Source organism: Dipodomys merriami, unplaced genomic scaffold, assembly GCF_024711535.1.
Source record: "Dipodomys merriami isolate MVZ:Mamm:240054 unplaced genomic scaffold, mDipMer1.0.p SCAF_13, whole genome shotgun sequence".
Lineage (NCBI taxonomy): Eukaryota > Metazoa > Chordata > Mammalia > Rodentia > Heteromyidae > Dipodomys > Dipodomys merriami.
Window position 1 is genome coordinate 42,445,498 of NW_027202604.1, and position 14,234 is coordinate 42,459,731.

Genomic DNA, 14,234 nt, shown 5'->3' on the forward strand with positions numbered 1-14,234 from the left:
GAATTATCTTTTCAAAAACCTGCTTATCTCCACCTTTTTTCATACTTAGCCTTAGTACAGGAACCAGAAACACAGAATCAAAGACACATGACCTATGCTTTTGGATCTTGCAGTGTGGATGGAAAATGATTCTGAGTGCCCATCACCAAGTCAGTCTTGTCTTGTGCCAGCTACCATCTTGAGTATGTTCATGTGTATTGTGTGTGGGCCTGCACTGGCTTCACAGAGTGGGCTTCATGTTAGGCATCTTGTGGAGAGGAAACTCAGGCTCTGGGGCTGCGGGTAGCAGGTGGGGTGTGCCCAGGCTGTGCATTTCCCTCCTGAGTGCCTGCTGTTGTCACCTGCTGTCTTACAGAGGCTGTGCGCACCTGTCTACTGCAGTTATCAATTCTACAAGACGCCAGTTCACAAGACAAAGGGGGAGCCACACGGGACCCATGTATACTTCCAGGACATCAATGTCATCTTCCTTGGAGCCATCCATCCCAGTGACCTGAGGGAGTACCTGGAGGGCCCCCCAATGGTGGTGGAAGTTCATGACCGGGACCGGAAGTCAGAAGAGTATTCTCACAAGCTCACCCCCTTTGGAGAGAGTACTCTGGATCCATACATCAACCTCCAGACCCTCATCTCTTCCAAAGAGACAGAGAACAATCCCTTTAAGTCCCAGAACAAGACATGGGACCCTTACGGGGTTGCCCAGGTCAGCTTTGCTGACCTCCTCCTTGGCCACAAGTACCTGAACCTGGTTGTCCCCATCCACAATTGTGAGCCCAAGGGCACAAGCCACAGCTGGGCCCTCAGGAGCAGGAAGGCTGTGAGGTCCCAAGTTCCCACAGATATCCTCCAGCTCAGCCCGATGCCCATGGGCAACTACCTGGAGGCTGATTCACTGCTCAAACTGCGAGTGGATGTGGCAGTGCCCTTGAATGTTGGGGTACAAGCCCCCAGTGCAGACCTCACAGCCACCCGGTTTGGTCGCATTGTTTTTGTGTTTGACTCCAAGAAGGTGTTCCTTCTGCAGAGCTTGCTGCAGGACATCACTGCCATCAATGCCAAGGCCCTGGAGCTGGATACATACCCAGCCGAGAATATCCGGCAGATCCTGTCTGCCTTCAAGATGCGGGTGAAGATCCAGGACCAACTGGATATGGATCTGCTCACCGGCTTCCACCTGCTGGATGGGAAGATCCACCTCCTCATCCTGGAAGGCTTGGCAGACCAAGGCTTGAAGCAACTGTGGGAGAAACATCAGAGTAGGTGAGTGACTCCCTCCATATCTCAGATGGGAAACAGTGTTCTGGTCGTAAAGAGTAGAACAGCCTTTCAAAGCCAAGGTTAGGGTTAGTGTCTTAGTCTGAGAAAGAGATTCTGTTCCCCTCAAGAGTTTATTGTCAGCTGCCTGTCAGAGCTCAGGAATGGGAGTTGATAACCAGAATTTTTGCCTTTGGTTGAGGTGAAGAATTGAATGGAATACATAAGATCTGGTAATTCAGAGAATGAATCTTGCCTCAGACGTCTGAGCAAGGGCTATCTTTGACAGCCAGGGCAGAATCTCTGTATTAGTTTTCAGTTCATCCCAAGAAATACTAATGTAACCATTTTGAGCCCAGTGAGGATGTTCAGGAATAGGAAGCTGCTTGTCTCTGGACTCCTCAGAGGCACTGGCATGGATCCTTGGAGGACATCGTAGAGATAAAGCATCAGGTTCTGTGCCAGAGCAGCTCTCATGAGTCTCGCATTCTTGAGTTTCAGTGGTGTGATAACTCTTCTTCTGTGACAATCTGGAAGCATCCACATCTGAGTAAATAAGGTTCCCCTCTAGTGGGAAGAACCCTCTTTGGCCCACAGAGCTCACATGTACTGGCAGCGAGGAATCCAGAAGTGAGTATGTTTGCCCAAGAGAGTGGTCAGCACTAGGCAAACTTGCCCTGACCCGCTGACAAGCCACAATGCACCAGAAGGAATCTGGCCTACATCTGGGCCTGTGCTTAGGACACAGAAAAACTTGTAATGTCATAATACATGACAGTCATAAGTATTCAGAAATAGAAACAACCTAAAGTTCATCAAAGGATTAGCAATGTGTGGTATGTTTATAAGATAGATATTATTCAGTCAGAAAAATTCAAGTACTGGGGCTGGGAAGGTGGCTCAGTGGTAGAGCACTTGCCTTGCATGCATGAGGCCCTGGGTTTGATTCCTCAGCACCACATAAGCAAAAAGAAAAAAGCCAGAAGTGGCGCTGTGGCTCAAGTGGTAGAGTGCTAGCCTTGAGCTGAAGAATTCAAGTACTGAGACACTTTAACATGATTCTACCTTGAAAACATTATGCTATATAAAGAAGCTAGGCACAAAGAGCCATCTTGCCTAGTGTTAGAATGTGAGGTCAGCAGTGTTCCACACTCTACCAGACCGCAGAGACAGAAGTTGTGGAAGGAACCAGTTTTATTCCAGGCCTTATATTTCCATATATACATACAGTACACTTAAAGAAATTTCATCCTGTCCACTACATTTCCAGTCCTCCTGTTCTCCCTCTGCAGCTCCTTTTCAAACAGCTTTGGTAGGTTTTAGGGTGTGGTTGTGTGTGTGTGTGTGTGTGTGTGTGTTTGTGTGTGTGTGTGTGTGTAACATTCTTCAATACCACTCTTCCCTTTTTTTCTCTTCCTCTTCTCACTGACAACCTCCTAGACAGTTCTGTTTACATTCTTGTCCCATTACCATCATCATTGTCATCATCTGCATCATCGTTTTTGTCTTCGTCATCGTCATCATCATCATCGTTTTCATCATCTGTTTTCCACCTATACTTCACAAATGAGGGAGAAAATGGGGCTCAGGCTTACTGAATCTCCACTTCCATTTCACTGAAAGTCTCATAGCTATGACAAAACTTCGTTTTCCTTAGTGGCAGAGAAATATTCCACAGTCCAAGCATGTGCATGCATGCGTCTGTGTGTCATATGTTTAGTTTTTTGAGGAGCCTCCATACTGAATGCCACTGAAGTTCTGTTAGCTTACATATGGTTTGTTTTCTTGGGTAAGATGGAATCCTAGTATAGTTTTGACGAGCATTTCTGTATGTATTAGCGGTATTTTTTTTCTTCTGAGAATTGTCTGTTCAATTCAGTTACTCATGGGTTAGTTGGATTATTTGTCCTTTTGCTGTTTACTTTTTGGAACTCTTATATAATATTCTGGATAGTGAGCTTTTATACCTTACATAGCTGCCAAAGTTTTTTTCCAGTCCATGGATTATGTCTTGGTTCTGGCAAGTGTTTCTTTTATGTGCAGTAACTTCTAAATTTGATTTTTTTTTGGGGGGGGTCTGGTCATGGGGTCTGAACTCTGGGCCTGGGTGCTGTCCCTCAGCTCTTCAGCTCAAGGCTAGTGCTCTACCACTTGAGCCACAGCGCCACTTCCGGCTTTTTTCTTCTTGCTTATGTGGTGCTGAGGAATCGAACCCAGGGCCTCAGCATGCAAGGCAAGCGCTCTACCACTGAGCCACCTTCCCAGCCCTCTAAATTTGATTTTATCCAATTTGTCAATTCTTGTGCTTCTTAAGCAATTGGAATATTACTTAACAAAATTACCTATCCCTATATCTTCCAGAGTTTTCTTTGTAATTTTTTATATTTTCATGTTTTGGGGCTAAGAAGGTGGTTCAGTGGTAGAGAGCTAGCCTTGAGCTGAGGAGTTGAGGGACAGCGCCCAGGCCCAGAGTTCAGGCCCCACCACTGACAAAAATAAATAAATAAATAAGTTTCAGATTTTACCCTAGGATCCTTGATCTATTTCGAGCTGGTTTGTATGCAGAGTGTGGGACAGCAAGTTTCACTTCTCTGTTACTTGGATAACCAGTTTCCCAGCTGCACTTATGGAAGGTGCTTTCTTTTTAAGTTTCTTTGTCAAAAATTAGTTGGTTGTAGCTTGTGTGGTTCTGTTCCTGCATTCTTGTACTGATCAGTTAGTCTGCATCATGCTGGTTTTGTTGTTGTGTCCTGTAGTATAATTTGAAGTCTGATGCTGTGATGCTTCCAGGGTTGCTCTTTTTTTGCCCAGGATTGCTTTTTGCTATTTAGGGTCTTTCATGCTGCCATATGATTTTTCCATGTTTTTGAATGACATCAGGATGTTGGCTGGGATTGCATTGCGGTTGATAGTTTTTGGTAGTCACAGTAGTAATCTACTCATCTATGAGCACGGGTTGTCTTTCCATCCTCCGGTTTATTCTGAGGGACACAGCTGCATATTTGCTTTGCCTTTTCCCCAAGATGAGCTTGCCTATTGTTCTCTCATTAGGAGGGAAGTTGAGAAAGGGCAAAGAAGAAAAAAAGATCCAGGAGGAATTTCTACTACTGCAGAGGGCTTCCACCCCCACAGGTCCACCTGGCTAATATTTCTTTTCTTCCTGCATTTTTTTTTAGAGGTTTAAGATTCAGTAATTTTTATTTTCACTAGTTTTTGCCTGTATTTTGGTATCTTTACCTACACTGGGCCTTCCTTTGGTCCATGGAGACCCAGATCAGCAATTCAAATTTTTTCCCTGCTTTCTAATATTTTTTATAGTAAAAAAGAAAGGTTTATTGAAAAGTGATATTGCTTTTATTTATAGGTTTAGAGAGTTTTTTTTTTAGAAAAAATACTTCAGACTTTCTTTTTTTTTTTTTTTTTGGGTCCGGTCGTGGGGCCTGAACTCTGGGCCTGGGTGCTGTCCCTCAGCTCTTCAGCTCAAGGCCAGCGCTCTACCACTTGAGCCATAGCTCCACTTCCGGCTTTTTTCTTTTTGCTTATGTGGTGCTGGGGAATCAAACCCATGGCCTCAGGCATGCAAGGCAAGCACTCTACCACTGAGCCACCTTCCCAGCCCCATTCAGACTTTCTTTTTTATAAAGATTGCTTAAACAATTTTAATAACATGACCTAAAACCTAACCTCAATATAATCATTATGTAAAACACAAGGATGAATAATGTATTGTTTAAAATATAAAACAAACAAGACATGAAAATAGGCATGTTTCCATTTTTACAAAAAGAAACTTTGCCTTTAATGTATGTATGGTCTGGTACACAGATATAATTTTGTTGTCACAGAACTACAGTGAAATATGTAAATAAAAACTTAAATTCATAAAAAAAAGAAAAAGAAACTTTGCCTTTTCATGTCATTTGAAGGAGAGAAATTATTTAAAGCAATGCTCAAATTAATTAAACATAAACTAAGTGTAGGGGCTGGGAAGGTGGCTCAGTGGTAGAGTGCTTGCCTTGCATGCATGAGGCCCTGGGTTCGATTCCTCAGCACCATATAAGCAAAAAAGAAAAAACCCAGAAGTGGCGCTGTGGCTCAAGTGGTAGAGTGCTAGTCTTGAGCTGAAGAGCTGAGGGACAGCGCCCAGGCCCAGAGTTCAGGCCCCATGACTGGACCCAAAAAACAAACAAACAAACAAAAAAAACCCTAAGTGTACTATAAGTTGGGATCATGCATGCCTGTAATCCTAACTATTCAGGCAGCTGACATCTGAGGATTGTGGCTTGTTTTAGTTTAGTTTAGTTTTGTTTTTGGTAGGTCGTAGGGCTTGAACTCTAGGCCTGCACGCTGTCCCTCAGCTCTTCAGCTCAAGGCTAGCACTCTACCACTTGAGCCACAATGCCACTTCCAGCCTTTTCTGTTTATGTGGTGCTAAGGAATCCAACCCAGGGCCTCATGCATGCAAAGCAAGCGCTCTACTGCTGAGCCACCTTCCAGCCCTAGGATTGTGGTTTGAAGCCAGCCCAGGCTGGAAAGCCTAGAAGTGGAGCTGTGTCTGAAATGGTAGAGGTCTAGCTGAGAGCAAAGGACCTCAGGGACAGTGCCCTGAGTTCAAGCCCCAGAGATCCCCCCTCCCCCAATAGTATTATAGAATGTTTAACTTGTATCACCTTCAAAGTTTATGTTGCCACTAAATTTTTTTTTTTGGGTCCGGTTGTGGGGCCTGAACTCTGGGCCTGGGCGCTGTCCCTCAGCTCTTCAGCTCAAGGCTAGCGCTCTACCACTTGAGCCACAGTGCCACTTCTGGCTTTTTTCTTTTTGCTTATGTGGTGCTGAGGAATCAAACCCAGGGCCTCAGGCATGCAAGGCAAGCGCTCTACCACCGAGCCACCTTCCCAGCCCCAATTGCCACTAAATTTTGTATATAACTTTCTAATTTGCTAACAAATTTGCTGGATTGAGTACAGCTCTGGATTTCTTCTTGCAAATTCTTCTTTACTTATTCCAACATGGCTTGGATTTCTTCTTGAGAATGACTGATGAAGCATCTCCAATTTGATGAGGTATTAAGCAGTCATCATATGTATGATGTCATTACAATCATTTTTTTTAATGTTAGAGCTGTTCCTTTTTACATATGGAATGTTAGCTAGGTGCCTGTATCTCATGCCTGTAATCCTAGCTACTCAGGATATATGATCTGAGTATCATGATTCAAAGCTAGTGTGGGCAGGAAAGTATGTGAAACTTTTTATAAAAATTTCATAGTAGGGGCTGGGAAGGTGGCTCAGTGGTAGAGTGCTTGCTTTGCATGCATGAGGCCCTGGGTTCAATTCCTCAGCACCACATAAGCAGAAAAAAAAATTTCATAGTAAAGGTGATGTATAGTGGTGTTACAGTTGCATATGTAAGGTAATGAGTACATTTCTTGTTGAACATTGTTACCCCTCCCTCATTTTCTCCCACTTCCCCCCCAACTTTCCTCCTCTAAGTTATAAAGTTCATTTCCAGCATATTATCTTGTGAGTATTGCTGTTGCATTGGTTCACCCTTTGTCATTTGTGTGTGAGACTCTTTTTTTTTTTGTCGGTCGTGGGGCTTGAACTCTGGGCCTGGGCGCTGTCCCTCAGCTCTTCAGCTCAAGGAGAGCGCTCTACCACTTGAGCTACAGCGCCACTTCCGGTTTCCTGGTGGATTATTGGAGATAAGAGTCTCACCGTCTCTCCTGCCCGGGTTGGCTTTGAACCGCGATCCTCAGATCTCAGCCTCCTGAGTAGCTAGGATTACAGGCGTGAGGCACCAGTGCCCGACTGTGTGTGAGACTCTTATCTTCAATTAACCACAAAAAAACTGAAAGTGGTGCTGTGGCTCAAAGTAGTAGAGCGCTAGCCTTGAATGAAATGGCCCAGGGACAGAGCCGAGGCCTGGAGGTCAAGCCCTACGACCAAAAAAAAAAAAAAAAAAAAACAAAAAAAACAACCCAAAACAAATCACTACTAAAAAAAAATCACCACAAAATTATAAAAAGACAAGTCACAAGCAGAAAAAAAAATGCTTTCAACATATGGAACAGTGTTAGAACCCTTTATCTAAAAAGTCTTGTTGCCAGATATGATAGTACATGCTTAAAATTTCTGCACTGGAGCCTGAGGCAGAAGGGTCCTGAGCCCCAAGACAGCCTAGGCTACGTAACAGAGACTGTCTCCCAGCAGGCTTTATGATTCAATGGAACAGCAATGAAAACACTCCACTGAGAGGATGGCAAATTATTTGGGCAGGTAATTAGGGTTTTCAGAGTGATGCTGGAAGGGTGAGCATAGACTTTGCCAGGTGAAGGCAGTATGGAAATCGCACACCACAGCAGTGACAGCATGGCACAGACTCAGGGTCCCTAACAGACTACGAAGTGCGAGAAGTGCCAGAGTGCTGGCACCCAGGGCTCGGAGGGGAGGGAGAGCCCGCTAGGTTCACTGACAATTCCTTTCCAGATTTTGAGTCTTTTAAATGCATGTAGTATCAGTAGGTTCCTTTTGCTTTTTTTGTTTGTTTGTTTGTTTTGGTCGGTCATGGGGCTTGAACTCTGGGCCTGAGCACTGTCCCTCAGCTCTTCATTTCAAGGCAAGCTCCCTACCCCTTGAGCCACAGTGCCACTTCTGGTTTTCTAGTGGTTAATTGGGAGATAAGAGTCTCATGGACTTTCCTGCCCAGGCTGGCTTTGAATCGTGATCCTCAGATCTCAGCCTCCTGAGTAGCTAGGATGACAGGTGTGAGCCACTGGCACCTGGCTCTTTTGCTTATTTTTTGACAAGCAAAAATAAAATGAAGCTGCTGGCAGAGCAAAACAAGCTAATGTTCCAGGGCTGCAGTGGTGTTAATTCCTTCACTGTCTGACTCTCTCTTGCAGGGCACCCCCATCTGTGCACGGGACATGCAAGGTGCTGTACAACTCAAAGCTCCTGTTTCGCCACCGTCTCTATGCAGACCTGGAGACCATTCTGTACCACGTGCACCTGTTCAGGCCCCTGTCACTGCTCATGCGACACCCAGCACTCTATGTGCGCAACGCTGTGCCACGCAGAGCCTTCCTGGCACTGGCCAGGTGGGGATGGGTAAAAAACTAGTAGACCCCAGGGGACCTCAGGTGCAAGCTGACATTCTGGAGGAGCACTGGGCATTTGTGTGCCCTTACGATGCCGCTATGTCTGATACACCCAGAAGGGCCTGAGAAAGGGCTGGTTAAAACTCATTTTCTGGGGCTGGGAAGGTGGCTCAGTGGTAGAGTGCTTGCCTTGCATATATGAGGCCCTGGGTTCGATTCCTCAGCACCACATAAGCAGAAAAATCTGGAAGTGGTGCTGTGGCTCAAGTGGTAGAGCGCTAGCCTTGAGCTGAAGAGCTGAGGGACAGCGCCCAGGCCCAGAGTTCAGGCCCCATGACCAGCAAAAAAAAAAACAAAAAAACAAAAAACATAAAACATTTTCTAGTGAGAACTGAGGAAATGGACTCCACCAGCAGCCATACACACAGCTGGCCAACATAGCTTTTCCCCCAGCTTTGATGCCTCTCCTCTGCTTAGTCCCTAAGCCTGTTTCACCCTCTGCCCCACAGGGGCTAAAGGGTTGCATCTTCTGACACTTGGTGCCTTTGCCACGCCACCTCCGGGGCTCTCCGCATTCCTGTACTCAATGGCTTACAACTGAGCGGCCTCTTAGGGGGCCAGACCCCTTTCTCTCCTCTCTCCATGGTTCAGAAGCTTTGGGCATAAGGAATAGGCACAGGGTTCGTTTCTGTGCAGCCTCTTGGGAGAGAGAAGAGCAGGACTTCTTTGGGCAGGGCTGGGGAAGCCAGCAGCTCGCTCTTCAGACAGCTCCCCTCAGTGCTCAGGAGCCACTCCCATCTTCCTACTGGCACAGCCCATAGTAGATCTGGACAAGAGGCTCCTATGAAAGGTTGTGGAGTGTGTTGATAAAGGAGGAGGAGGAGGAGAATCAGGAGGAAGAAGAGGAGGAGGAAAGAGTTGTGGAAGCAGCACTTCAGGAGGGAGAGAAATGGAACAAGAACTCAGAGCTTAAAGGCTTTTATTTCCCAATGTCCCACCAGCTCTGAGCCAGGGACTGAACAGGCATAGATAAGTAATCCTCACACAGAAATTCTCAGGGAGGGACATATGGAGGTGCTGGTGGCCTGGGTGTTGGCAACCTTGAGTCTCAGCTGGCGAGACTGGGCCTGTCCTGCCTGGTAGGTGTTGAGAAGTAGCTGAGGTTCTATCAGGAAAATGAAAGCCATTGCTTGTCAAATGAAGTGTTTTCTGCATTCGGGAGCTATGTCCACAAGGCATTTTTCCTGTCTGAGAGTTGAGGAGGTAGAGGGTCACCAAAGGCCAGCAAGAGGCAGAATCTGCTAGGCATTCACCTCACCAGCCTTGGGGACCCAGAGACGGGGCGTCATGTGACAGTTCCCAGGTGTGTTTTCTGGTCAGCATTGACCAAAGGCCCATTGCAGGCCAGGCCTGAAGAGGGCACCAAGAGGGAATTCTAGGGCCTGAGGAGGAAAGTTGATCATGCAGGCCTTGAGATTCACTCAGAGGTGAGGAGGTGTGCATGTTGTCCCCTCTTGGTTTAGGAGGGTGCAGAGATGTACCCCTAGTATACTGGGACTGCTCCCCAGTTGTGTAGGCTAATGAAGGACATGAACACTGTAGTCATAGAAAGGCACTCAGTAGTTCTTGGGAAACCTTAACTTCTGGGGACTCAGAGAAAAAGGAAAGGAGGCCAGACCACCCAACTAGACTCTGCTTTTCTGATTTTCACCCATTGTAAGCTGGGGCTGGTTGTGCCTATCTTGCAAGGCAGGTGAGGTTGAGTAGGTGGCTGTTCTTGTTCCAGGGTCTACGACATCTGCCACAATAGCACTAGGCTCAAGGAGGTGATTGTGAGAGACCTGATGCCTTCCTCTGCCATGATCAAAGACCTGAGCCAAGAGTTCGGGATGCCCATTTCACAAGAAGAGCTCACAGGTGGAGCACTGTTGACCACAGTACCTCCGTCTACTCCCACCACTGGAGGTACCCAAAAGCAGACCTCGACTCTCACTTTCAAGATCCATGCTCACAAGGAGAAGTACTTGCAGTGGCGGAATGCAATGTTGCTAAAAAACAAAGGCCAGAAGGACAGCCTGATTCAGGTGGGCATTTCTCCTTCCTCTGTCCCAGGGTTCCAAGCCCCGCTAGGCTGTCTCCACACTGGCTGAGAGATGTAGTCTGGGCACTTCTGGCCTGTCTACGCTTCTAGCCTGAGACAGAAGGCTGGGAAGCCAGAAACATCAGATAGAGAAGGAAGCCATCCGAAACTATTCACTCCAAGCCTTGTCTTTTTTTTTTTTTTTTTTTTTTTTGTCGGTCGTGGGGCTTGAACTCTGGGCCTGGGTGCTGTCCCTCAGCTCTTCAGCTCAAGGCGAGCGCTCTACCACTTGAGCTACAGCGCCACTTCCGGTTTCCTGGTGGTTTATTGGAGATAGGAGTCTCACGGTCTCTCCTGCCCGGGCTGGCTTTGAACCGCGATCCTCAGATCTCAGCCTCCTGAGTAGCTAGGATTACAGGCGTGAGCCACCAGCGCCCAGCTTCCAAGCCTTGTCTTATCTCAGCTGTACTTCCTGAAGAGGAGGAATGTTCTTAAGACATGTTGCATCTAGAGAAAAATGTGTGTGTGTATGTAACATCTTCAAGCTGCTTAAAAGCATGGATGCCAGCCAGGCACTGGTGTCTCAGGCTTGTAATCCTAGCTACTCAGGAGGCTGAGATCTGAGTATCATAGTTCCAAGCCAGCTTGGACAGGAAAGTCCGTGAGACTTTTTTTTTTGGTCAGTCATGGGGCTTGAACTCTGGGCCTGGGTGCTGTCTCTCAGCTCTTCAGCTAAAGGCTAGTGCTCTACCACTTGAGCCACAGCACCACTTCCAGCTTTCTGGTTTTTTTTTTTTTTTTGGTCATGGGACCTGAACTCTGGGCCTGGGCGCTGTCCCTCAGCTCTTCAGCTCAAGGCGAGCACTCTACCACTTGAGCTACAGCACCACTTCTGGCTTTATCTGCTTATGTGGTGCTGAGGAATGGGCCTCATGCATGCAAGACAAGCACTCTACCACTGAGCCACTTTCCCAGCCCCCTGAGTGGTTTATTGGAGATAAAAGTCTCACAGACTTTCCTACTTGGGCTGGCTTTGAATGACGATTCTCAGATCTCAGCCTCCTGAGAAACTAGGATTACAGGCCTGAGCCATGGGTGCCCGGCTTCCCAGAGACTCTTATCTCCAATTAACCAGGCCCCACAACCGACAAAAGGAAAAAAAAAAGCTGCTAGAATGAAAACATACCATAGGTATTAAAAATCTTTAACCAACTGCCCACTGCTCTGTGTATGAGACAATCTCCTGGCACATTAGCTGGCTGTCTGGTATGGTAACAACTATATTCTCTTTCTTCAGAAAAATATCGTGGAAGTCTACCAGGTCAAGAAGCCTTCTAAGGCCACAGTAAAGATGATCAGAATTTCAACAGCTCCCAACAAGGCTGTGCACAACTATAGTATTCAGACCCTGAATTCAGCAGAACTTGCCAAGAAGGAGCTGTACAAAGAGATGGCCAAGGTGAGTAAGAGGCCCAAACAGGACAAAGGTAATTAGCTGATACAATAAACTCGTCTCTGACAACAGGTCAGTAAGAGATCTCCCGGGAGAAGAAAACCACTCAGCCATGGGAAATGGACAAGGGATCAGGTATTGGGAAAGGAGTCCCATTGCACAGTAAGTGCAATCCTTCATGCTCAAAGGTGAGCCAGAATCCTCAGCATAGGTCTGGATAAATATGCTGAGAGTGCAGAGACTTGACTTCTGGGAGGATTCTTTTTGCTGCTTATTGACAGCAGCTGTCACCCTGGTTTAGGCCGTTAGTACTTCTTACACAAAGAACTGGTGGGAGGGTGTGGTGGTGGGGCAATCATGTGACTGTTCTGGGGTTCCAGAGCTTAATCTGAGTGAACTGTTTCCAGTGTCGGTAACTTCCATTACACTTCCAGCTGTTTCTGATACTTACCTGGGATCCTGACGATCACTCCACCCTATCACCACGATTCCCAAATATCTCTCCATATCTGTTTTTCACTCATTTCTAGGAGCCGAGAAGGAGATTCACATACTCACAGAATTACCTCTCAGCTACCGTGCAGCCTCAAGACTCAGAGGAAGAGAAGAAGAAAGCCCAGAAGAAGTCTCGCCAGGCCTGGCTCACAGCCAATGGGTTCCAAGTGTTGGGGCTTCAGAGTGACACTGAAAGCCATCACCAGCCTCTCAGCCTGAGCACCATCGGAGGATTGCATGAGGTGCGCAGCGGGCAGCAGGGCCTCGGGGGAAGGGGTCTTCACACACCTCTTTCCTCCTAACCCGCCTGTTCCCCGACTTAGGAGTGGAAGGCAAATGAACTGTTTGCTAATGTGCTGAAGCCTGTGTTGGATCGAGACAGGTGGAGCTGGGAACAGCGCCACTTAGACTTTGATCTGTACAAGAAGCCACCACCTTTCATCGAGCTGCCTCCTCCTGTAGTTTCAAAGCCTGTAACAGGTAAGACAGCACCTTTCTGCATTGACACTCTTGATGTGCTGGCAGGCAAAGCTCTGGCTCACTGCATCCTTACTCTTAGCTACTTGTTTTCAGAATGCAGCCAATATCTGTATTCTAGATAGTTACCAGGGTTGGTCTGTTGCCTGTTATACACACAGCTGGAAAACAGGAAGCCTGAGTTCTAGTCCCATGTGTGGTAGTCGTTGTGCAATTTTGAGCACATTTCCCCCCCCGATTTGGGTATGGCTATACAAGGGGGGAAGAGGCGAGGGGCGTGGGAGGCTGGTGTCAAGGCTTCTGGAGCATCAGAGCTGTCACCACAGCCCCTGGGCCCGTCAGTGCTGAAGCTGGGGCTCACAGGTGTCTTCTAAATCCTTTCTAGGCTATTACCAGTCCCCCAGGGAGAAAAGCAGCATGAAGCTTGCTACACTAATACTCCTGAGTATTCTTGTCTCCTTCATCCTGTTTAGGAAGATGCTCAGGATCATTTAAAAGTGGATATAGAACATAGACACTTTGTTCAGGGAGACAGAAGTGTTTCTCTAGCAAAAAGAGATTCCCAGAAAGTTAGATGCAACCAAAACAAGGCTAATAGTTCCTGTCTTTACTCCTGAGGACAGCTGATAACACTGTAACATCTTCCTGAAGTAGGAAGAATTGCTAAGTTTCTGGAATGTCAGTTTCTGCACTTGCCCTGACATGGCTTCACTCTCAGGCTAGAGTTCTCCTTCCCTGGGCTTTACTACCAGCCTGCCCAGTGCCAGGTGAAGATATGTGTCAGAAAAACTAGTCTGCAAGGGTTCTCTACCTGGTCATAAAGGCTTATGCTGCCAGAGACAGGCAGCTTGCTGAGTTCCCATGCCAGGGAAGCTTGCCATTCCAGGCGTGGTGGCATACAGCCTACCTGTTTCTCCCTGCTAACTTTCCCCTTTTTAAGATTAGTTATCAAGGGCTGGGAAGGTGGCTCAGTCGTAGAGCGCTTGCCTTGCATGCCTGAGGCCCTGGGTTCGATTCAGCACCACATAAGCAAAAAGAAAAAAGCCAGAAGTGGCACTATGGCTCAAGTGGTAGAGCACTAGCCTTGAGCTGAAGAGCTGAGGGACAGCACCCAGGCCCAGAGTTCAGGCCCCACAACCGGACCCCCCCCCCAAAAAAAAAAGATTAGTTATCAAAACTCTTGTAGAAGCTGGGCGCTAGTGGCTCATACCTGTCATCCTAGCTACTCTGGAAGGTGAAAGCTGAGGATCATGGTTCAAGGCCAGCCAGGGCAGAAAAGTCCTCATGAGACTCATCTCCAATAACCCTCTCAGAAAACCAGAAGTGGTGCTGTGGCTCAAGTGGTAGAGCGCTCACCTTGAGCTGAAGAGCTGAGG

General features: G+C 47.1%; 1 protein-coding gene across 9 annotated transcripts in view; it reads left to right on the plus strand.

Annotated features, from left to right (window-relative positions):
- The window catches only part of LOC138824885 (uncharacterized), a 59,031-nt gene that overhangs the window by 41,454 nt on the left and 3,343 nt on the right, over positions 1 to 14,234 (plus strand). For all 9 annotated transcript variants that reach the window (XM_070019325.1, XM_070019318.1, XM_070019322.1 and 6 more), the window contains 6 exons: positions 356 to 1,260; positions 8,159 to 8,353; positions 10,140 to 10,437; positions 11,731 to 11,892; positions 12,417 to 12,623; positions 12,705 to 12,861. In XM_070019325.1, the coding sequence (XP_069875426.1) occupies positions 356 to 1,260; positions 8,159 to 8,353; positions 10,140 to 10,437; positions 11,731 to 11,892; positions 12,417 to 12,623; positions 12,705 to 12,861 (1,924 nt within the window). The remainder of the gene's footprint in view (positions 1 to 355; positions 1,261 to 8,158; positions 8,354 to 10,139; positions 10,438 to 11,730; positions 11,893 to 12,416; positions 12,624 to 12,704; positions 12,862 to 14,234) is intronic.